Genomic DNA, 22,954 nt, shown 5'->3' with positions numbered 1-22,954 from the left:
TGAGAAGGTTCTCTCTGGTCACGAATTTTTTTCGTAAAAGCAGTTTTGCTCAAAACTTGCTTTTTGTAATAGTTAATTTAAGAGAACAGTGTGCGGTTGTGAAATTTTGTTTCCTACTCGGGAAAAATGCCGCAGAAACTGTTATGATGTTAGACACAGCTTACAAGGATAACACTATGGGAAAAATTGAAGTGTATGAGTGGTTTTTTGTTTTAAAAAAGGTAAAGTGGTCACACAGTCTGGTGTGCTTCTTCCATGTGGGCTTTGTTGTTTCTGAGTTAGATGGCCGCTTGTTTACCTTCAAGCCTTTAAGATCCCAGATGCTATATCTTCTGATAGTCAGATATCATCAGCTTTCTTCACTACATTTGTTATGCACCTGCTTTGTCTTCAGGGATTGTGTCTGGAAGGTGTGCATCATGGAATGATAATTTAATAGAACAAAGTGTTCTTGCATTGAGGAAGGCCTTGAGTGAAGGCCCAATGTCCATCTACTGCCTTAATACTAAACCTATAAATACATGTACGTAGAGATATTTTCCCATCATCATATGTAAATAGATTTACATATGTACCTGCCTGTATTTAAACCTCTATAAATGCCCTTTGTTCCTATTTCTTTCCTCTATTTCCTTTTACTTTCCTCTTGTCCCACTATCATGCTCAGCTTTCATTTGGGTTTCTGTAATTTCTCTCAGATACATTACCCTCGATCAATCCGTACCAGGCTTCTCACACCCTCTTTGCCATTGATTTTGGATAACTTGTTGTTTTCTTGTCCCGGGGTTGATCAATACCACTTCCTTTCCCCCATTACCCCCTCTCCCATGTCCCCCGGAACCATCGGTCCTGTTGTTTTCTCCTCCAGATTGTTCATCCAATCCAGCCTATCTTATCTAGATAGACCTGCAGAGATAATTACCTGCACAAAAAAAAACAAGACCTAGCAAAACAAGCGACAAAATGACAATAACAAAATAAACAATGACAAATAAATAATTTTAAAAAGAAAAACCTGTAAATAGTTCAAGGTCTGTTTGTTGACCTCTATGAGTGTCCTCCAGTCGAGTCCAAGGGGGTGCCATGCCCTGACCCCAAAGTCTATCCTTGGCACTCTGCCAAGATCTCCCTGTTCTGTTTCCCCTGCTGCTCTGCCGCACGCCCTTAGTGTTTTGCCTCAGTGTGGTGGTGTCTCCAGTGTTGTCCCCATAGGGCCATGGAACAGCGAGGAACATCATGTCTCATACTGGTGCCAGCCATATGGTCCACTCTGTGCACTGGCTGCACTGAATGGGGATATCATCCTCCAGGCTTGGTGGGCCAGGATGTGCTCCACTCTCTCTTCCTCCCCCTTCCTTTGCTCCCATGTGTTCTGATCAGGTATGTCCTTTCCCCAAGCTGCAGCTTCAGTGCTGTGTCAAAAGGATCAGGTATCAGGCATCAAAGAACAAAAAAATCATATCATTGTGTGCCCACCCTCCCGATATGGTCGCTGAAGACAAATGTGTGCATAAGCAAATGTGGTGAAGAAGGCAGATGGTGCCCGGCTATCAAACGATATAGCGTCTGGGGTCTTAAAGGCTTGAAGGTAAATAAGTGGCCATCTAGTTCAGAAGCAAAAAAGCCCACATGGAAGAACCACACAAGCCTGTGTGATCACGAGGAGTCGAAGGGATCAAGTATTAGACATCAAAGAACAAAAAATCAGATCATTGTAAATGAGGGGGAGTGCAGAGTGGATACCCAAAACCCATTTGTAGGTAACTGGACATCCCCTTACAGAAGGGTCACACGGAGGAGAAGAGCCAGTCAGGATATAGTGTAGCAACAATGAAACATACAACTTTCCTCTAGTTCTTAAATGCTTCCTCCACCCCACTATGATGATCCCAATTCTACCTTCCAAATCTGGCTAGACCAGAGGATGTACACTGGTACAGATAGCAACTGGAAACACAGGGAATCTAGGACAGATGATCCCTTCAGGATCATTTCTGAGAGTGGCGATATCAGAGTGTGGAGAGAAAGTGAGGTAGAAAGGGTGAACCAATTATAAGGATCTACATATAACCTCCTCTCTGGGGGATGGACAACAGAAAAGTAGGTCAAGGGAGACAATGGACAGTGTAAGATATGACAAAATAATAATAATTTATAAATTATCAAGGGCCCATGAGGGAGGAGGGAGCAGAGAGATAGGGAGGGAAATAAGGAGCTTATAACAAGGGCTTAAGTAGAAAGCAAATGTTTTAAGGATGATGAGGGCAACAAATGTACAAATGTGCTTGGCATACAACAGATGTATGTATGGATCATGATAAAAGTTGTATGAGCCCCTAATAAAATGATTGAAAAATAAAAAGGTAAAATGTTGACTGATGACTAACCTTCTCTGGACACCTATCAACTCCCAAACAGATTAAAATGTCAACAAAATTCATGTACTTGTGCTCTAAGACTGACTATTGAAGACATGGGGGCGTTAGTTGGACTATCTTGGAACTCGATTCAGTGAATTTTAATTAAAGATTTGGGAATGAGAGGGGCCGCTGCAAAATTTGTGCCTCAGGTTCTGACTGACAGGAAAAAGCATCAAGTGGAAACATGCTGTGCTTTGAAAGAACAGCTCCAAAGTGACCCAGACATTTTTCCAAGGTTATTACTGCTGATAAGACATGGTGCTATTCTTACCTTGCTATTGTCACCTTGCCCCAAAAAAACTTCTCAAGTGAAATCAAAGATCAAGATGATGCTCATTTGTTTTTGTTTTTTTATGTGAATGGGGATAGTGCATTTGGAATTCATGCCACCAGGTCAGACTATTAATCAAGCTTTCTATTTAGGGATTCTGAAAAGATTGTGTAGCAGTGTGAGACAAAAAAAAAAAAAGCCTGATTTGTGGCAGACAGGGGACTGGTTTTGACACCATGACAATGTACCTGCTCACGTAGCCATCTCAGTGAGCCAGTTTTGGGCAAAAAAAGTGTATGCACCTTATTCAACTGACCTCGCTCAGTGTGCCTTCTTTTTGTTTCCACTAATGAAGAGGGACATGAAAGGCGAGCGATTTAACAATGTAGAAGAGGTGAATAAAATAGATATTTGAAAAGTGTTTCCAAAAATGGAATCTCAGATTTAACAAATGTATTAAGTGTAATAGAGAGTACTTTGAAGGTCATAAGATTGTTTTGTTAAAAAAAAATTAAGTGCATAGCTTTGGAAAAGAAATTCTGGGTCTTAGGGGTACCCCCGCATATAATACTGAGTATTTGAAGCTAAACACAAAATTATGTAATATAGAATTACAGTAATATAAAGTTCAAAGACAGAACAGGGAGGGTGGGGAAGCATATCTAAATTCTTAAAGGTCAGTATAATGGTTATCCATGAAGGAAATCTCCCTCACTGCCATTGAGTCAATGCGGAGTCATGGCAACCCTACAGGGCACAGTAGAATTGCCCAGTGAGTTTCCGAGATTATAACTCTTTACAGGAGTACAAAGCCTTGTCTTTCTCCTGAGGAGCTGCTGGTTTTTTCAAACTGCTGACCGTGCATTTAGCAGTCCAATGGCTAATATGCCACCAGGGCTCCTTTAAATGGGATAGAGACTAGTTTTTGGTACAGTGAGGATACACAGGATAAGAAAAAATATATATCTTCACACTTGGGAGACTATTAAATGAAAAAAGAAGCAAAATATTAAGTACAATTCCAGGGGTTATAGGTAAATTTTTCCACTAAATTTGTGGAATCATTATCTAATGAAACAGCTGTCCAAAATTATGCAATGAGCTGCTTCAAAAAGTCATAAGAACGTCTCAGTGGAATGATTGCACATTATTATTAGCTCAGCTCTTAAGCCCACAAATATGATTTTTAAATACAGAAATTAAAGAAATATCTATGAGAAACAACATCCCTCCACTGACCCATAGCCCTACAGGGGACAACACTGGAGACACAGTATGGGAATTGCACCCAATCTGATCCCACCACACTGAGGCAAAACACTAAGGGCATGCAACAGAACAGCAAGGGGAAGAGAGCAATGAAGTCCCCAGGGAATACCAAAAATAGACTTTGGGGTCAGGGCTTGGCACCCTATCAGACTTGACCAGAAAACACTCCTAAAGGCCAACAAAGAGTCCTTGAACTAACTACAGGCTTTACTTTTATGTTCTTTTTTTTTTTTTTGTCATTGGCTTTTGGTTGTTGTTGTTTACTTTTGTTGCTTTGTTTTTCTCTGTCTTGTTTGGTTCTGGGTTTGTTTGGTTTTTGTACAAAAAACACATATAATTCCCCAGCTCCTCGCAAAATTGGGCGGCTCTATATTAGGAATGAACTAGATCACAGACATGAAAAGAAAAAGTCACCGCTTATCCTGAAACACAACAGTGCTGAGAATTCAGATATTCTGTAGAATCATGACCAGCATAGTAAAAATATTTCCACCTGGATCTTTTAAATTTTAAAGTGATCACATTAAAAAACCCAAGGTTACCAGGGACCACAGCATGAACCAGAATTCTGTTTTTCTCCTAGGACCCCAAGGAAAAAGGTAAGTATTTGGAATGAATTTCCTTTGGGAAAGATTGGCAGGAAGTGGGGAGAACGCTGGCCATTCTCAAAAGGCACTGGGGTCTCTCAGGAGGCAAATGAATCAGAACTAAACCCTAATAGGGACCAGCTCATGTCCACTTCCAAAGCCCAGTGCTCTCTCTTGTTTTTGTGCATGTTATTATCTCCGCAGGTCTGTCTAAACAAAACAGGCTGGATGAACAATCTGGAGGAGAAAACAAACGGATCGACGGTTCTGGGGGGACATGGGAGAAGCTGATAGTGGGGAAAGAAAGTGGTGTTAACAAACCCAGAGACAAGGGAACAACAAGTGATCCAAATCGGTTGTAAGGAGGGTGTACAAGGCCTGGTATGGAGTGATCAAGGGTAATATAACCGAGAGGAATTACTGAAACCCAAATGAAGGCTGCGAATGAGAGTGGGACAAGAGGAAAGTAAAAGGAAATAAAGGAAAAAACTAGGGGGCAAAGGGCATTTATAGAGATCTAAATACAGGCATGTGCATATGCAAATATATTAATATATGAGGATGGAGAAATAGATTTATGTGCATATGTTTATAGGTTTAGTATTAAGGTAGCAGATGGACACTGGGCCTCCACTCAAGAACTCCCTCAATGCAAGAATACTTTGTTTTATTAAACTGGCATTCCATGATGCTCACCTTCCTGACATGATGGCTGAAGACAAAATGAGTGCACAAGCAAATGTGAAGAAAGCTGATGGAGACCGGCTGTAGGGAACTTCATGTCCCTCAGCTTTAGATCAAAGCCATATACAACCTTCATGTATTTACTCTCAGTTTCCTGTCATATAAATTGTGCCCAGTGGTCTTCCTGCCTTTGTTTCACCTATAGTTGTTAGTTACTTGACCTTTGCTAGGATTGGTGCTCAATTGCTAGCAGCCGCTACATTCATTGGACAACTCACGCCTGGCGGCACTTCCGCCAGGCACCCGGTATACCTCATTAGCGTGCGGACCTGTTTGAGCACAATCACCGCCATTTATTACTTATTTGGTAGGTGCGTGACTATTGGCTACCGCAGCTATACCTTATTTCCATATGATGTAATAGTGCCCGCCCTTCGCTGGCTATTTAAGCCTCTGCCTTTTGCTCAATAAATGAGACTTGATCAGACTCCTGTCTTGTCGCCATTTCTCGCGTCTCTTGCCCCTCTTCATTCCCACTCCCTCTTTCAGGTATCCACGTTGTTGATGACCTGCGAGACGGGTCAACTGGCTATCAAAAGATATAGCATCTAGGGTCTTAAAACTTAAAAGTAAACAAGTGTCATCTAGCTGAGATGCAACAGAGCCCACATGGAAGAAGCACACCAGTCTGTGTGACCATGAGATGTCCAAGGGATTGGGTATCAGACATCAAAGAACAAAATATCATACCATTGTATGCTCACTTTACCAATACGATCACTGAAGACAAATGGGTGCATAAGCAAAAGTGGTGAAGAAAGCTGATGGTGCCTGGCTATCAAAAGATACAGCATCTGGAGTCTGAAAGGCTTGAAGGTAAACAAGCAGCCATCTAGCTCAGAAGCAACAAAGCCTACATGGAAGAAGCATACTAGCCTGTGTGACCACAAAGTGTCAAAGGGATCAGGTATCAGGCATCAAAAAATAAAATAAAATCATTGTGAATGAAGGGGAGTGCTGATTGGGAACCCAAGACACATCTGTAGGTAACTGGAGAGCCCCTTACAGAAAGGTGGCAGGGAGTAGACAAGCCAGTCAGGGTATAGTGTAGCAACAAAGAAACATACAACTTTCCTCTAGTTCTTAAATGTTTCTTCCCCTCCCCCCACTATCATGATCTGGCTAGACCAGAGGATATACACTGGTACAGATAGGAACTGGAAACATAGGAAATCCAGGACAGACGATCCCTTCAGGACCAGTTCTGAGAGTGGCGATACCGGGAGGGTGAAGGGAGGGTGGAAAGGGGGAGCCAATTACAAGGATCTACATATAACCTCCTCCCTGGGGGAAGGAGAACAGAAAAGTGGGTGATAGGAGATGTCAGACAGTGTAAGATATGACAAAATAATAATAATTTATAAATTATCAAAGGTTCATGAGTTAGGGGGAGCAGGGAGGGAGGGGAAAGATGAGGAGCTGATACCAAGGGCTCAAGTACAAAGCAAATGTTTTGAGAATGATGATAGCAACAAATATACAAATGTTCTTGGCATAATGGATATAAGTATGGATTGTGATGAGTTACATGAGCCCCTAATAAAATGATTAAATATATATATAATAAATAAGAAATATCTATAGTGAACTAAGAAACTATCAGTCTTTATGATAGACCTCAATCTGTTGATCACAACACAATAAATTTAAAAGTAAACAACAAATATAGAGAGCACTAATGAAATTCAAATTATTTTGAAAATTAAAGTTTTCTTCTACCTAGATATCTTGGGAGACTGGTTTCAGGGACCTCTTCACATCTCCCAATATTCAAACATGGATGCTCCAGTCTGTTATGTAAAATGGTATTAAGTTTGCATATAACCTAAGCACATCCTCCCGTGTTCCTTAAATTATCTTTATTTTACTTATAATACCTCATATAACATAAATGCTATGTAAATAGAATTTTGTGGTCTCATTTAGCCTTTGATGGATTGCTTTGACAGCTTAATTGCTTTCTATTACCTCCATATCTTTCATTCTCGGTTGGCTGAATCTGCAGACGCAGAACCCACAGACATGAAAAGCTAACTATAACTCATAATTTTTTTTTAAAGTTTAAAGGGATATTTGTCAAATACTAATGGGGATTTTCCAGAAATTGACATTATAAGACATTTGCTATACTTTTTACTCTTACATTTCTGTGGCATTTAATATTTTTACTTTAAAAATTTTACCATTAGACTATAATAAAAATGTATTAAATATTAGAAAAGATTAAGAACTTTGCAGATTTTTTCAATTCTTTCCATAATAAAATTTAAATTTGACATAAAAATTTTATCTCATTTAAAATTTAATTAAATTTAAAGATATATTTCTTTTAGTATGAAATATACTATACTTAAATTTTGGTACCTTTTCCATAATTAGAGGTATTTCAATGTAGACAAAGCAAAATGTGGCACAGATCCTACAAAGAAGATTTAGGGACCAGATAACAGATGACCAGATAATCGCTGAGTCTTTTAATGAATCCTGAATTATTGTCTTTTATCAGTTTTACTATATAGCTCTTACCCATAAAATTGGAAAATTTCTGGGTGTCCCTCAAAGCCGTGATACAATCTTTAACATTCACCGTGTTATCTTCTAGAAGGAAAAGAGAAAGAGGTGAGAAACAAGAATTTCTAGACAAAGTAAGATTGAGGTCAGTTTTTAAAATGAGCATGTAACATTTATATATTTCGTGAATCCTGGTATTAACAAGGTATTTTGGATACATTTTCATCCAGTATTCCCTGCAACAACCCTACAGGGTTCTAAATCTTACTCTACCCATAAGAAAAGTCTATAGCAATTTACAAGATCCAGTGACAGACAAAGGTGGCAAAGCTGGGATTATCATACCCAGAACTTGAATTTGTAGTCATTCTTCTGTCACTAAAGCAAGACCTGTGAGGGCAAAGGATTTGCTTTGATGTATTTCAACATGCTCACTTCCCACAAAATTTAAAACTGCTTGTTAAATGTATCCTCATAATGATAAAACAGTACATTTTAAAATACATGGATATTGGCGGGGGCATATATATATATATATATTAAAAATTGTTATTGTTATTTGCCAACAAGTTGATTCCAGCTCTTGGTGACTTTCTAGAACACAATAGAACTGTCCGTGGGGCTTCTAAGACTGAAATCTCCACAGAAGCAGACTGCCACATCTTTCTCCCGAGAAACACCAGGGGAGGGGGTCAAGCCTTTCAGTTAGCAGCCAAGTGCTTCACTGTTCCATGCCGCCAGAGATCCTTACAAAAACTGATATTAATATTTAAAATGCTTACCAGAAACGAAACCTGACTGGAGAATTTTCTCTACCTCTTCCTTAGGTGACTCGATCCCGATATTTCTTAAGAAGTCTCCCAAGTTTTCCTTAGCTATCATACCATCTTCAAGCAAATCGTGGGGGTAGACAACCTCCTTTAACTCTAGAAATAAAGCAAAAATGTGCTTTGGTACTTGAACCTCTGATTTAAAAACAAGCAACAATAGCAACAGCAACAAAACAGCCATCACTAAGAACTTCTTAAAATATTTTTAATCATTTTATTGGAGGCGCTTACAGCTCTTACAGCAATCCATACATCAATTGAATCAATCGCATTTGTACTTATGTTGCTATCATCATTTATAAAGCATTTTCTTTCTACTTGTGCCCTTGGTAACAGCTCCTCCTTTTACCTTGTCTCCTCTCTCCCACCCTCATGAATCCTTGATAAATTATAGTTATTTTCATATATTACACCATCCTCTATCTCCCTTTATCCATGTTTCTGTTGTTTATCACCCTAGTGAGGTGGGTATTATACATTGATCATTGCAATCAGTTGCCCCTTTCTCCCCCTTCTGCCCGTACCTTCCCCCTACTCTTATGGTATTACTACTCCCATTACTGTTCCTTCCCCCTACTCTTATGGTATTACTACTCCCATTACTGTTCCTGAGGGGTTGATCTCTCCTGGATTCCATGTGTCCAGCTCTTATCTATACCATTGTACATGCTCCGGTTTAGTCGGATTTGTAAGGTAAAACTGGGTCATGACAGTGGTGGGGGAAGGAGGGAGCATTAAAGAACTAGAGGAATGTTGTGTGCTTAGTCTGTGCTATACTTCACCCTGGCAGACTCGTTCCTTCCTTGTGATCCTTCTGTGAGTAGATGCCCAATTGTCTACAGATAGGCCCTGGGTCTCCACTCCAGCCCTCCTCATTCACATTGGGATGTTTGTCTATTTCGGCCTTCCAATTCCATGTATCTCATCCTGTCAACACCTTGTGATCACACAGGCTGGTGTGCTTCTTCCACATGGGCTTTGTTGCTTCCGAGGTTGCTTGTTTAATGTCAAGTCTTTAAGACTTCAGACACTTATATGGACTAATAACCAGGTATCATCAGCTGTCTTCACCACATTTGCTTTTGCACCCATTTTGTCTTCAGCAGTTGTGTTGGAAAGGGGAGCATCACAGAATGCCAGGTTATTAAAACAAAGAGTTCTTGTGTTGCAGGAGGGCTTGAGTAGAGGCCCAATGTCCATCTGCTACCTTAACATATGTGTGCACAGACCTATATCCTTATCGTTATATATTAATGTATTTACATATATACATGCCTATAGTTATACCTCTATAAATGTCTTTTGCCTCCTAATTTGTTCCTATATTTACTTTTATTTTTCTCCTGTCCCACTATCATTTACAGAGTAAGTCAATTTTCCATTCAACAATTCGAACACATTTTGCTTCCTACCACTGATTTCTATTCCGTCAGTGTAAAATCACGTATCCCACTTCCTCCCTATGGTTCTTATTCCCATCATTCCTTCCTTTCTAACCCTTCTGAACTTTGTCCATGGGTAAATAATGCCCTTCCAATCTTATGGTTTAATATCATAAGGAGTGCATACCTCCCTAGTGTTATTGTACCCCTTATAGACCTGTCTATTGATGGGCTGAAAATTGGTCCAAAGGGTGAGTTCATATCCAGACCTGAAGAGTGACTTGGGGCATAATCTAAGACGTTCCACCAGTCTCTACCCAACAATTAAACCTTGTCTTTATGATTTTGAGTTTGGTATCTTGACCTTTTAACTCTAATGAACCTTCACTTCCTTTCCACACCAATGGGTACCCTTAGTCCTCCTCATTACGTAGACCTGTCTGCCTTACCTCTAAAATCCAAACTACAAGATCACATTCTGACCACAATTCCTTGTATACTTTGAAGGAAAGCATAAAACTTTCTTCACATTGTGCCTAATCTCTGCTTCTCCAAGTTCTTCTAACATATAGCTAGGCATAGATTTATCAGTTGGTAATGGAAAGAGTATTGAAAAAGTCAAGTTCCAGATACCAGCCAAACTTCCAACAGGTTCTTCTAAAGACAGGAGCTTCAGGTCTGTTATATTAACTCTCTCCTGCTCAGGTAGCTCTTCCTAATGTTTGTCAGTGGTTACTGACCTTATACTGTGCTGGCTGGCAGATACCAATGCTGACTCCATAATTCCTAAAAACATCCCCCAGATTCAGGTACTTTAGCTATATCTGGTTCACTTTCCTCCATGGCTAAATTTTTTTTTTAATTCTTATACTCTACAAAAAGTTTCATATCCTGAATACCAGTCTTTCTGAGTCCTTCCCTCTGGTTTCAAAACTAATTTTAAAAGTGATAATTACCATATACTAAGCATTTAATATGTGCCTTTAATACTTTACATGTTTCATTGCATTTTGACCAGATAACTCTATAGGAAACGGCATTTGCCTCCTATTTTTAAAGATGAAGAAAACACAGTGGTTTAAGGATATTGCCCACCTGGAAAGTGAAAGAATCACATATCTGTATCTTTCTTGCTCCAAAACTCATACTCGTTTCTACTTGTATAGATTATTTCCTGTAGTGTAAGCTAATCTAATGAACTAATACTATGTGGATAGTAATTAGGTTATCTGACTCAAGTAACATACAGTAGTCTACATTTTACCAAGGAATTAATAAACATCATTCTTAACCTAAAAGAGACTATTGTAGGAATCTCATGCCAGGACAGATTAGGTAAAACTTATAAATTTTTATGTCGACATTTTTGTGTATAGAAGTAATAGTGTATGTTTCCCTAAACATTTATATATATTGTTTGTCTTTTACTGAGTTTAACTGATCATTTAATGATTATTCAAGTTTAACATATTCTCGAAACTAAAAAGCACTCAAATCTCAAAGTACTGCCTTCATTAATTTCAGTCCAAAGATTTTTACCTTTGAATATCCCTGCTGATCTAGGAGGTTACATGTTGGACTGCTAACCACAAGATCGGCAATTTGAAACTACCAGGTGCTACATGGAGAAAGATGAAGCCATCTGTTCCCATAGAAATTAAGTCTTAGAGACCCAAAGAGGCAGTTCTGCTCCATCCTGTAAGGTTGCTATGAGTTGGAATTGACTCCATGGCAGTGAGTTGGTTTGGGGGTGTTAACTTTTTAAAAAAACAGAAGTCAAGTCGCTATGTTACCAAAATCCATTTAATAAAAAGTTTAAATTTTTAAAAAAAGGAGAGTCAGGAATGTCTACTAAAGAAACTAGTGGAAGATGTAAGAGAAATTCTATAATTTAGAAATAGATTGGAGCCTTGATGGTTCTGTTTTATTTGGGAGGGTCATATATAGAGTTAGTTGTACAACTCTTTTAATTTATTCAAACCATTAAATTGTATGGTATGTAAATTATATGTCAACAAAACTGTTAAAACTGAAACAAACAAAAAACATCAATAGAGTCCTCTTTACTCCATCTACTGCCCTCCAACTGATTCCAACTCCTAACAACTCTATAGGACAGAGTAGAACTGCCCCATTAGGTTTCTAAGATTATAAATCTTTACGAAAGCAGATTACCACATCTTTCTCCCATGGGGTAGCTGAGCTTCAAAGCACTGACTTTTCAGTTTGCAGTTGAACACATGAACCATTGTATCATAAGGTACCTGGTTAACATAATAAAGGAATACAAATGGTTTTAAACAGATCGCTATCTAGAGTTTTTTCTTTCATTATATAAGTAGAAGCTGCCAACTTTCATCAAAACTAAATTCTGACTTCCAAGAATATTAATGTGAACTTGGCATATAGAAATTACTAAAAAATGAAATGAAACAGACTTCCACTCAATAAAAGGAAATTCACCTATCACAAATTATCCAGTACTTACCATCTACCTTTGAGGTATGATGCATATTCTTTACCACTTCTTCAAATTCTTCAAATTGCACCTTGTCATCTTCTACAAGAAAAATTTTTAACATTTTTTATAAACCTTTTTCCACTTCAATTCTTTTTTTATTGTGGTAAAAATATATCACACAAGATTTGCCAATTCAACACTATATATAAACTCAGTGACACTGATGACATTAATCATATTGTACAACCACTTTTTCATCATCATACACAGATATTCAATGCTTCAGTGTCCATTGAAGCACTCATCACAATAGCCAAAAGTGTAAATAAACTAAATGTACATTTAAAGCATTAAAAATAGATCCATGTCTTGCTTGTTTTCTTGCTAAAATGTGGTTTCTCAGAAATTAAGTAAACGTCTACTTCAACAAAAAAGTGTGGATATCCCAAGTTGTGTATCAGGAGAGACCAGTGCCTGGAAAAAGGATATCACTCTTGGTAAAGTAGAGGGGCAGTGAAAAAGAGGAAGACCCTTGACCAGATGGATTGATACAGTGGTTGCAACAATAGACTCCAGCATAGGAACCATTGTGAGGATGCTACAGGACCAGTCAGTGTTTATGCCGTTGCACAAAGGGCGGAGATAGGTCAGAAACCACTTGGCTGGCAGCACCAAGCAATAACATTCCTATAAAGCTTGAATAGGTCTCTCAACATTTCTTAACCATTCCTTTGATAACCACTGCGGTGCACTATTTTCCAGTAATATGCTACACAGCCTGAAGGTGCTCAATGCATATCTCAACCATTTTGAATAATCAATAATAGATATTAATATTTTGTCTACAGGATAATCTGAACCTTCTTTATATTCCCTAAATGTATATAAAAACTTTCAATCATCTGCAACACTATCTCACCAAATATAAAAGGATAAATAAGGTTCACAGAAAATGAAGCTACATTTTTAGAACATTTTAATTTCAATATTTGGAATACCCACCATCAATTGTTACTTGTTTCAGTGCAGTTAGGAATTCATCTTTTTTTAAATTATTATTCAAATTAGATAGAAGGTTCCACAAGTCAGAAACATTAATCTTCGTTTGGCTGAGATTTTTTAGGGTTTCAATAGCATCAGGCAATACTAAAGGATAGATAAAACACAAATCTTATGGCATTCTTTAGATGAAAGTTAATACAGCAACCGTATTAACTTATATGTTATCTGAAATGGGAATTAGATTCTTCTGGTCGAAATAAATAAGTACAACATGAGTAAATTGCTACTTTTTGAATTTCAAAAGTCAACAAAATATTCAACAGTAGCCACACTAAAATACCACTAATCCTCAAAAGAGGAGAGAAGGGAGAGGAGGAGGAGCAGGAGGAGGAGGAGGAGGAAGAGGAGGAACAGAAGAAAGAGGAGGAAGAGGAGGCGGGATGCTGTAGGAGAGGAACAATTTGGAAAAGGAGGGTGAGAGTAGTTGCACAACTTAAAGGAATCTAATAACTTGTCACTAAATAGCACATGTAGGAACTGTTACACTGACCTATACTTTACTGTATATATTCTCAACAAAAATTAAAATGTTAAAAGAAGAAAGAAAGGCAACGATTGTTGGCCAGGACATGGAGAGAGTGGTGGGAAGGCAGACCAGTAGAGTTGATGTGAAAAGCCACTTGGCAATTCCTCTGAAAGCGAAACACAACACTGCCATGTGACCCAGCAACCCACTCCTAGAAATGTACACGAGAGGCTTGAATCAGTGGCTCAGCCAGTGTGCAGTGCAATCGATTCTTACTAATCAAAGGTAGAAATGGCTTAGATGTTGATCAACAGGGCAGATAAACAAACTGTGTCCGACACATACAATGTAATAATATCTGCCATAAAGACAAATGAAGTCATAATATATGCTACAACATGGATGGACCTTGAAAACATGGTGCTGAGTCAACTAAGTCAAACACAAAAGGAAAATATTGTATGATCCACGTTTATGAGATCTGTAAAATAGATTATAGAAGAATCTATTCTACAGAAGTTACATAATAGAATAATCTAATCTATAAATTAATTATAAAAATAAGACAGAAAAAGAATCATTGCCTATGAATTATGGTGATGGCAAAGAATTCTGAAAGTACAGTGCACTGCCAGAAGAACAAACAAATCTGGCTTGCAAGAAGACACCCAGAATGCTCCTTAGAAGCAAAGGTGGCAAGACTTCTCGAGTTTGAACATGTTACCAGGAGAGACCAGTGTCTGGAATAGGACATCATGCTTGGAAAAGTAGAGGAGCAGCAAAAAGGAGGAAGACCCTGGACAAGAAGGAGCGACACAGTGCCTACAACAATGGACTAACGCATAACGATTGCGACAATGGTGCAGGACCAGTCGGTGTTCCGTTCTCTTGTGTACAGGGTCACTATGAATCAGACTCAACTAGATGGTACCACACCACAAACAAAGAATAGGAAAATTTCTAGAGATCTCTTAATTAGTGGTTACCATGGGCAAAAGGGGAGAAGTCAAAGGAAGTCCTGTATTGGAAGCATTAAGTTTCAGTTTGTGGTAATATAAAATTTGGCAGTAAATATTGGTGAGGGTTCTGCAATATGATTTCATTGGTGTTACTAAACTGTGCAAAAATGTTGAAGTAGCAAATGTTTCATTGTGTCTATTTTACCACAACCAAAAAATAAAAACATTAAGCATTACATTTAATGTGTCTTTGAGGATTCTGAAATACTCCCGAGCAATCATTTTGAAGAATAGATTCCATTGAATTACGGATATGCAAAACCTGAATTAATTTATATAGCCATGAATTAAATAGCTTTTGTTCTATTTTCCCTGCAAAATTCTTTCCTAACTTTTGCCTCTTCGTCCATCTACTCCCAGACCATGAAAAGAAGTTTGAATTTTTTAATTAAAAATTCAAAAGAAAACCTTTGGACAGTGCTAAGAAAGAGAGTGAAGTTACCTGACTGTAAAGGCACTAAAAATTTGCTTTACTGCTACATAAAGCATGGACTCTGGGGAATTAGGCAAGAAGCCACTGTAGTAGTTTAAAGACAGACAGTGGCCTTGACAAGGGTAAAAGTGATAGAGATAATAAAAGTGAATAGATTCAGGGTGCATTTTGAAATTTAAGCTGAGAATAGTTAATGAAGGATTGAAGGGGACAGGGACCATGAAGGAAGATAAAGAACTACTAGGTTTGAGACCCGGGGAGACAGTTGTGACAATAAGAAAGATTGTAGAAAAACAATGTTTGATGGGAAAGTTCTCTTTGTGGGATGAGGGCACTGGAGCCTGCGAGGAGCAAGCTGACCCCAAACTTCTCCAAATCCACATTTCTTTGCCTCCAATTCTACGTGTCCAAGGACAGGGAACCACAGACACGCCTTTGTAGGAGGACGAACGTTCTCTTTTATACACACTAGGTTTGAGATAGAGTGGTATAAAAAGAATAAGGATATTATTTAAGGTGATTAAGATGTCTCAGGAAGAGCTTTAGTTAGAGAATGGGACTGAGGATGGAGTCCGGGGTCACTAATATTTAAAAGTCAACCAGAAAAGAAGACAGCAAATGAGACTGGAAAAAAATAACCAATAAAGTGGGAGGAAAGTCTTTTAAAAATCATTTTATTGGAGGTTCATACAACTCTTTTTTTTTCAATTTTACTTTTTTTTTCTTAAATCATTTTATTGGGGCTCATACAACTCTTATCACAATCCATACACCCATACATTGTATGTCAAGCACATTTGTACATTTGTTGCCTTCATCATTCTCAAAACATTTGCTTTCTACTTGAGCCCTTGGTATCAGCTCCTCATTTTTCCCCTTCCCACTCTGCTCCCTCCTCCCTCATGAACTCTTGATATTTATAAATTATTATTATTTTGTCATATCTTACACTGTCCAATGTCTCCCTCCACCCACGTTTTTGTTGTCCGTCTTCGAGGGAGGGAGTTACATGTAATTCCTTGTAATATTTTTCCCTTTCTACTCCACTTTCCCTCTACCCTCCTGGTATCGCCACTCTCACTACTGGTCCTGAAGGATCAACTGTCCTGGATTCCCTGTTTCCAGTTCCTATCTGTACCAGTGTACATCCTCTGGTCTAGCTGGATTTGTATGGTAGAATTGGGATCATGATAGTAGGTGGGGGTGGGGGGGGCGAAGAAGCATTTAAGAACTAGAGGAAAGTTGTATGTTTCATCGTTGGTACACTGCACCCTGACTGGCTCATCTCCTCCCTGCAACCCTTCTGTAAGGGGGTGTCCAAATGCCTATAGATGGGCTTTGGGTCTCCACTCTGAACTCCCCCTCATTCACAGTGGTATGATTTTTTGTTCTGATGATGCCTGATGCCTAATACCATTGACACCTCATGATCACACAGGCTGCTGTGCTTCTTCCATGTGGGCTTTGTTGCTTCTGAGCTAGATGGTCACTTGTTTACCTTCAAGCCTTTAAGACCCCAGACATTATATCTTTTTATAGCCAGGCACCATCAGCTTTCTTCATCACATTTGCTTATGCACCCATTTGTCTTCAGCGATTGTATCAGGAAGGTGAGCACACAATGATATGATGTTTTATTCTTTGATGCCTGATACCCAATCTGTTCGACACCTCATGATCACACAAGTTGGTGTGCTTCTTCCATATGGGCTTTGTTGCTTCTGAGCTAGCTGGCTGCTTGTTTACCTTCAAGCCTTTAAGGCCCCGGATGCTATATCTTTTGGAAGCCGGACACCATAAGCTTTCTTCACCCCATTTGCTTATGCACCCATTTTCTTCAGCGATCATATCAGGAAGGTGAGCATTATGGAATTCCAGTTTAATAGAACAAAGTGTTCTTGCATTGAGGGAGTACTTGAGAGGAGGCCCAATGTCTATCTGCTACCTTAATAATAAACCTATGCACATAGATCTAGTCCCCCATCATCATATATAAATATATTTATATAAGTGCATGCCTGTATTTGGACTTCTATGAATACCCATTGCCTCCTATTTTCCTCTATTTCCTTTTACTTTCCTCTTGTCAGTGGGAGGAAATTTTAAGAACTTATAGTGTCAAGAAAATATAAAAGACATTTTAAAGAAACATATTAAAAGCTGCTAGATGTGGAAAAAGATGAAGATAGAAAAACTAGCATTGAATTTAGCAAGATAAAATTTAGCATTTATAAAATTCATGAGGAGTAGAAAGAATAAAAACCTAAATGAGGGCTTTCAAAGAGTGGAGACTGAAGCTAGCCAAATTTGCCTTTAATGTCCAATACGGACCATATTTTATACTAAATAAAAATTTCAATAAATATAATATTTGCTAATGAACTAGATGAGGTCATGAGAAAAAATTAAAGATTGAAATGACTACAGAGTTTGGGGCCCTAGGCAACAAGGAGTTAAACTCAGAAGCAAGGGAAATCTCCATCTGGCAGAAATAAGGGAGAAATATTAACTATGTGTGTGCCTGAACTTATGCCTCAGCAGTGTTCATTATTAACAGTCTGCTTAAGGTCTAACAGCTAATGGGTAGTAAAGATTTGAACTCAGTTCTGACTGCTGGGCATTGGTTCAGGAACATACATCGTTACTATTTCTTCATCATTTCTGTCATATTTTTTTTCTTTTTAAAATCAAAATGCCTTGGTTTTCTCAACTATCAAAAAAAAGAGTTGATCTGTTCTGGATTCCATAAACCCCTCAGTACCAATAAGGGGAGCAGTGATACCTGTAGGGTAGAGGTGCAGGGGTGGGGTGGGGAGGAGTAAGAGGGAACCGATCACAATGATCAACATACGGCCCCCATCCAAGAGGGATGGACAACAGAAAAGCGGATGAAATGAGACAGCAGTTGGTGTAAAACATGAAGGAAAAAAATTATAAATTATCAAGGGGCCATGGGGAGGGAGGATGAAGGAGAAAGGAAAGGGAGGAAGTGAAAAGGAGGAGCTGATACCAGGGGCTCAAATAGAAAGAAAATGTTTGGAAAAAGATGAGAAGCTATGTCAAGATGTGGTTGACAAAATGGATATATGTATGGATTGTGATAAGAGCTGTAAGAGCCACCAATAAAATAAACAATTTTTAAAATGATCTGATCATTAAATTTTTAATGATCTGATCATTAAATTAGTTAATAGATATACCCTATCACAGTATTGGCACACAATTAGCATTGAGTACGTTTAGTAATAGTAATAGTACTGAAAAAGTAGTAAAGGGAAAGCATAGTACATAAAAATCAGCCCAATGTTTGAAAATTATGTGAATGATAAAATCTTTAGGACTAATTAAACAACATCAAAGACACTACATATGGGAACAAATGGGCTGCTACAAAAGCAATGTTAAAGGGAAAGTATAACTTAAAATGTCTCTGATTATGACTAAAAACTAGTAAGTAACCAACACAAGAAAGTAGGAAAACATTAACCCACAATGGAATAAATAATAAAGAAAATAGCAAATTAATTACATGTCTTTTTAATATTAATAAAGTGGGTAAATCTATCAAGATTAGGAGATAGTATAAAAGCATATTAGAGAAAATAGTTTCATATAGAAGTTTTTTTATAAACAGATTTATTGGGACAATATCCAAATACTTACAATTTAATAGTTCAATCATATCAGTAAGTGTTGTACAACCATTACCACAACCAATCTTAGAACATTTTCTTTTTCTTGTACTCCCCCAAACTCCATAAATAAATACCAAGTTATTGCCATTAAATCTATACAGACACATAGTGACTCTACAGGGCAGGGCAGAACTGCCTCTGTGGCTTCCTAAGACCATAACTCTTTACTAGAGTAGAAAGCCTCCTCTTTTTCCTATGGGGCAGCTAGTGGGTTCAAACTGCTTACCTTGCAGTTGCTACCTCAATGTGTAATGACTATGCCACCTACTCAGACTCATTTTCCCTAGGAATGCCAATTTAATAAATATCTTTCCTTTCTTATTCTTAATATTTTCAACTTAAACTTTCTTCCCTTTTTCCTTTCTCAGACTGCTCAGGCTATGAAGAAGTGGAGATAACGGCTAGACAACACTTTCAAGATATTTGGCTGGGAAAGAAAAAGAGTAACAGATGAGAATATGGTATAAAATTTGGGGGTTTGACTGTCTACTGTTAAAGCAAAGCATGTGCGAATAAAAGGGATGACATTAAGAGAGAAGAGCAGTGAAGATATCGGGCAGAGGGGGTAAACCAAGAGAATTGGGGAATAAACGCAACCAAGAACACAGAAGGGAAGCGTGGCACATAGTAGGAAAAGACATACCTCTTCCATTGTCTCTAAAGAGGAGGAGGAAGTGAGACAGACTTAAGTATAGTTGGAAATTTTCTATTTTTTTAATGTTGTGATAGGCCTTACAGATGGCTTCCATTTTCTCTACAAAAACAAAATTATCTTCTAAATGTACGAGGGGAATGCGGGGTGGCCTGAAAGTTTGAAAAGAATGGAGATTTTGAAAAACTTGTTTCAGGGAATGGGAAAATTAGCTAAATGACTGAAAGAAAAAATCACATAATTCCCGAGTAGTATTGGAAGTCAGAGGCACCCTGGTATTACAGAGCTTCATGCACACATTTGCTAAACCAAAGGTCAGTGGTTTGAAACCACCTGGTGCTCCTATGGAGAAAGATGGGATGTCTCAATCCATAAAGATTTACAGCCTTGGAAACACTGTGAGTTGATGACTAAGATTTTTTTAAGTAGTTCTTCTATCTGCTCAGTTGTATAATTTTCGTCCAGGAATGCTGTTACTTACAAGATAAAGGCAGATTGGGTTCATTCAAAGTTGGAGGTTTTGCCAGATAGGTGCAATGAAGGAACATAATAATACAGGAATTTATAGAGTTTGGGGAGAGAAATATCTTTTTAATTGGATAAGGAGAAAAAGTTAAAATAAGAGATTGGTGGTGAAGGAGAAAGTAGACAAGCAAATGAGTGGGAGGTCCCAAGAGGCATAAAGAACAACAAATAAATCAAGGAAGAAGTTTAAAGTTAAAATATTACAAATAAGAAAGGAAGGATCTCCATTAAATTGGCATTCCTAGGGAAAATGTATGAACAGGTGGTATAGTCATTACATGTTGAGGTGCCAACTGCAAAGTCAGCAGTTTGAACCCACTAGTGGAACCATAGCTGAAAAAGGCTTTCTATTCTAGAAAAGAGTTATGGTCTTTAGGTTGATGGCTTCTCATGACAGTTCTACACTGTCCTATAAAGTCACTATGAGTCTGAATAGATTAAAGGCAGTGAGTTTTTGTTTTTAAAGGAAAACAAAGTGACATTGACAATATAAATAATCTCTTCACTCAGTTTATCTATGGAATACCCTGTACAGGAACAAATTAAGTTGATTTATATTATAAGGTAAAAGGTTTTTACTTAATATCCACTATTGTCAATATGGAACATAAAATAACACAATTATTATTTTAATCTAATTTTAATGTATTAAAATCACTTAATAGTCAAGTTTTTACTCCTTTAAAATACAGATATGACCCCACAATTACAGTGCCAAAAACACAAAGCCTGGTACATAGTTATGGTTCAATAAAAGTGATGGGCTAAAATTGGAAGATGCAAAGAAATTCTAACAAGTGAAAGCAGAAATTCTGCAAATTACTGTTCAGTTAGGACACTAGATGGCAGCAATTTCTCAGAATTTCATGGCATTAACTCCTCCAAATAATGGTTCTTACTCCCTATAATGTGTAAAGAAGAAAGTAAGATACATGCAGAACACATTGGAAAATGGATTGTCCAGATGTAGTCAGGTTAAAATTTAGCACCTTATCATTTTATCTTCCTCATGATCCATTTTAAATATGTTCTAATTTTGAATATCTTATGCTTTCTTTTTGATTGAGGTTTTAAATGTTTTGCTTTTTTTTTGTTCATTTTGTTTTGGTTTTCATGTTTTTATGTGCATAAAATCCAGGATAGGTAAATTCTATATAGTAATTGGATTAATGGTTCCTTGCAGGTATAGCAGGGAAGGTTGGTGGGAAATGGGGAGTTAATAACCATGAGTACAATAATGAAAAACTGTTCTAAAACTTATTGTGGTGATGACTGTACAACTCTTTTTTGATATGATTGAACTATTGAATTGTCTGATGTGTTAATTATATGCCAATAAACCTATTTTTTAAAGTAAGATATAGTAGCTTTCCATTTGTGCATGTGGACATTATAGAACTAGGGGTAGATAACGTAGATGATTGAAGTCAAGCATAGCAGTAGCAACACAGGCATTTATTTGCCTGTTGACCTATCAGTTAGTATCTTATTACTCTAAAACATGTTAAATCATTCCATCTACTTAAGCATAAGACGAGTTTCTTACATAATTTTTCTGAGAAGCGTTCTGTGTTCTTCATCATATTATTAACGAATTCTTTAAAATTCACTTTTCTTGTTTCTAAATGTGAAGAAAAAAAAATTTTCTTCAGGATCATTAAGTATTAAATTGCTACAACAAATTTATGTAAAATAAAGTATGTAAAATAAACTGTTTTACATAAAATGTTCTATATTCTCAAACATATAACTAACATAATTACAACCAACAACTGGCCATTAAAAGTACATAGGTATAAAGGGGAAATGCAGTTCAAATTAAACGCAAAAAAAGTAAGCAGTGAAAAACAAGAAAATTGATCAAAATCACGAGTATATTATCTTATCTTGGCTTTACAACTACTCAGCAAGATATACAGGTGAAGTACTATTATTCTCTTTTACAGGTTAAAAATAACTTATTAGAAGGTTACTTAAAATAATTTACAAGATAATGTGACTTTTTCCAAGGTCACAGAGGAAATGCAAGATCAAGGTTAGAAGCTAGTTCTCCAGACTCCTGTTTTCTACCACGTAAGCTACTGAGGTTCACACTGGTATCACTCTACTCCAGTGTACTAGGGAAGCTCTAACCCTATCTTGGTGTGCTTACCCCCAACTGTATGTCAAGTTAGTGGAGGTCCTTTTTAATGACCATCAAAATCAACCTGATTAAGGTTAATGACAACAAGAAATTAAGTCAGTGGGCAAGCCTCTTGCAAAACTAACAGAGAGGGAAAACCCTATAAAGCAATTGGTTACAGCTTTGTGGTTCATAAGCCAAATGGCAAAGAATCTCAGGCCAAGGATGTCATCCAAGGATATTTCAAAGTCAAGAAATGAACAAATAAAAACTTGCTTCTGTATTATAAAGGGGTGAAATGAAACCAATAAACATTTAATAGTCGTGTTAGGCTTAGAAAAGATTTTTTCTTGGTAACATATAATCCCTCATAATTATTCAATGTCAGCATGGATTTTTAACATTTTAAGAATTTTGTAAGTCCACATGAAATCTTGATGTTTTATTATCCTGCCCCTTTGTTTAGCTCATTAAGAAGAAAATTCTTGAGCAATTGTAAAATATA

At 37.5% G+C, this 22,954-nt stretch overlaps 1 protein-coding gene and 1 non-coding gene across 2 annotated transcripts in view; both read right to left on the bottom strand.

Annotated features, from left to right (window-relative positions):
• EFCAB13 (EF-hand calcium binding domain 13) overlaps positions 1-22,954 on the bottom strand; it is a 140,387-nt gene that overhangs the window by 65,824 nt on the left and 51,609 nt on the right. The window contains exons 13-17 of the mRNA XM_075559676.1: positions 21,874-21,948; positions 13,478-13,621; positions 12,503-12,574; positions 8,585-8,728; positions 7,818-7,889 (exon numbers count right to left, since the gene is read on the bottom strand). Coding sequence (XP_075415791.1) covers positions 7,818-7,889; positions 8,585-8,728; positions 12,503-12,574; positions 13,478-13,621; positions 21,874-21,948 — 507 coding nt within the window. The remainder of the gene's footprint in view (positions 1-7,817; positions 7,890-8,584; positions 8,729-12,502; positions 12,575-13,477; positions 13,622-21,873; positions 21,949-22,954) is intronic.
• Positions 15,772-15,901, bottom strand: LOC142460595 (small nucleolar RNA SNORA38). Its single transcript, XR_012786773.1, has one exon. It is a non-coding gene; the product is annotated as a small nucleolar RNA SNORA38 (small nucleolar RNA).

The sequence above is a fragment of the Tenrec ecaudatus genome, chromosome 10 (assembly GCF_050624435.1).
Source record: "Tenrec ecaudatus isolate mTenEca1 chromosome 10, mTenEca1.hap1, whole genome shotgun sequence".
Classification (NCBI taxonomy): Eukaryota; Metazoa; Chordata; class Mammalia; order Afrosoricida; family Tenrecidae; genus Tenrec; species Tenrec ecaudatus.
The sequence above is the reverse complement of the archived record's forward strand: the minus strand, read 5'-3'. Positions and strand labels throughout refer to the sequence as shown.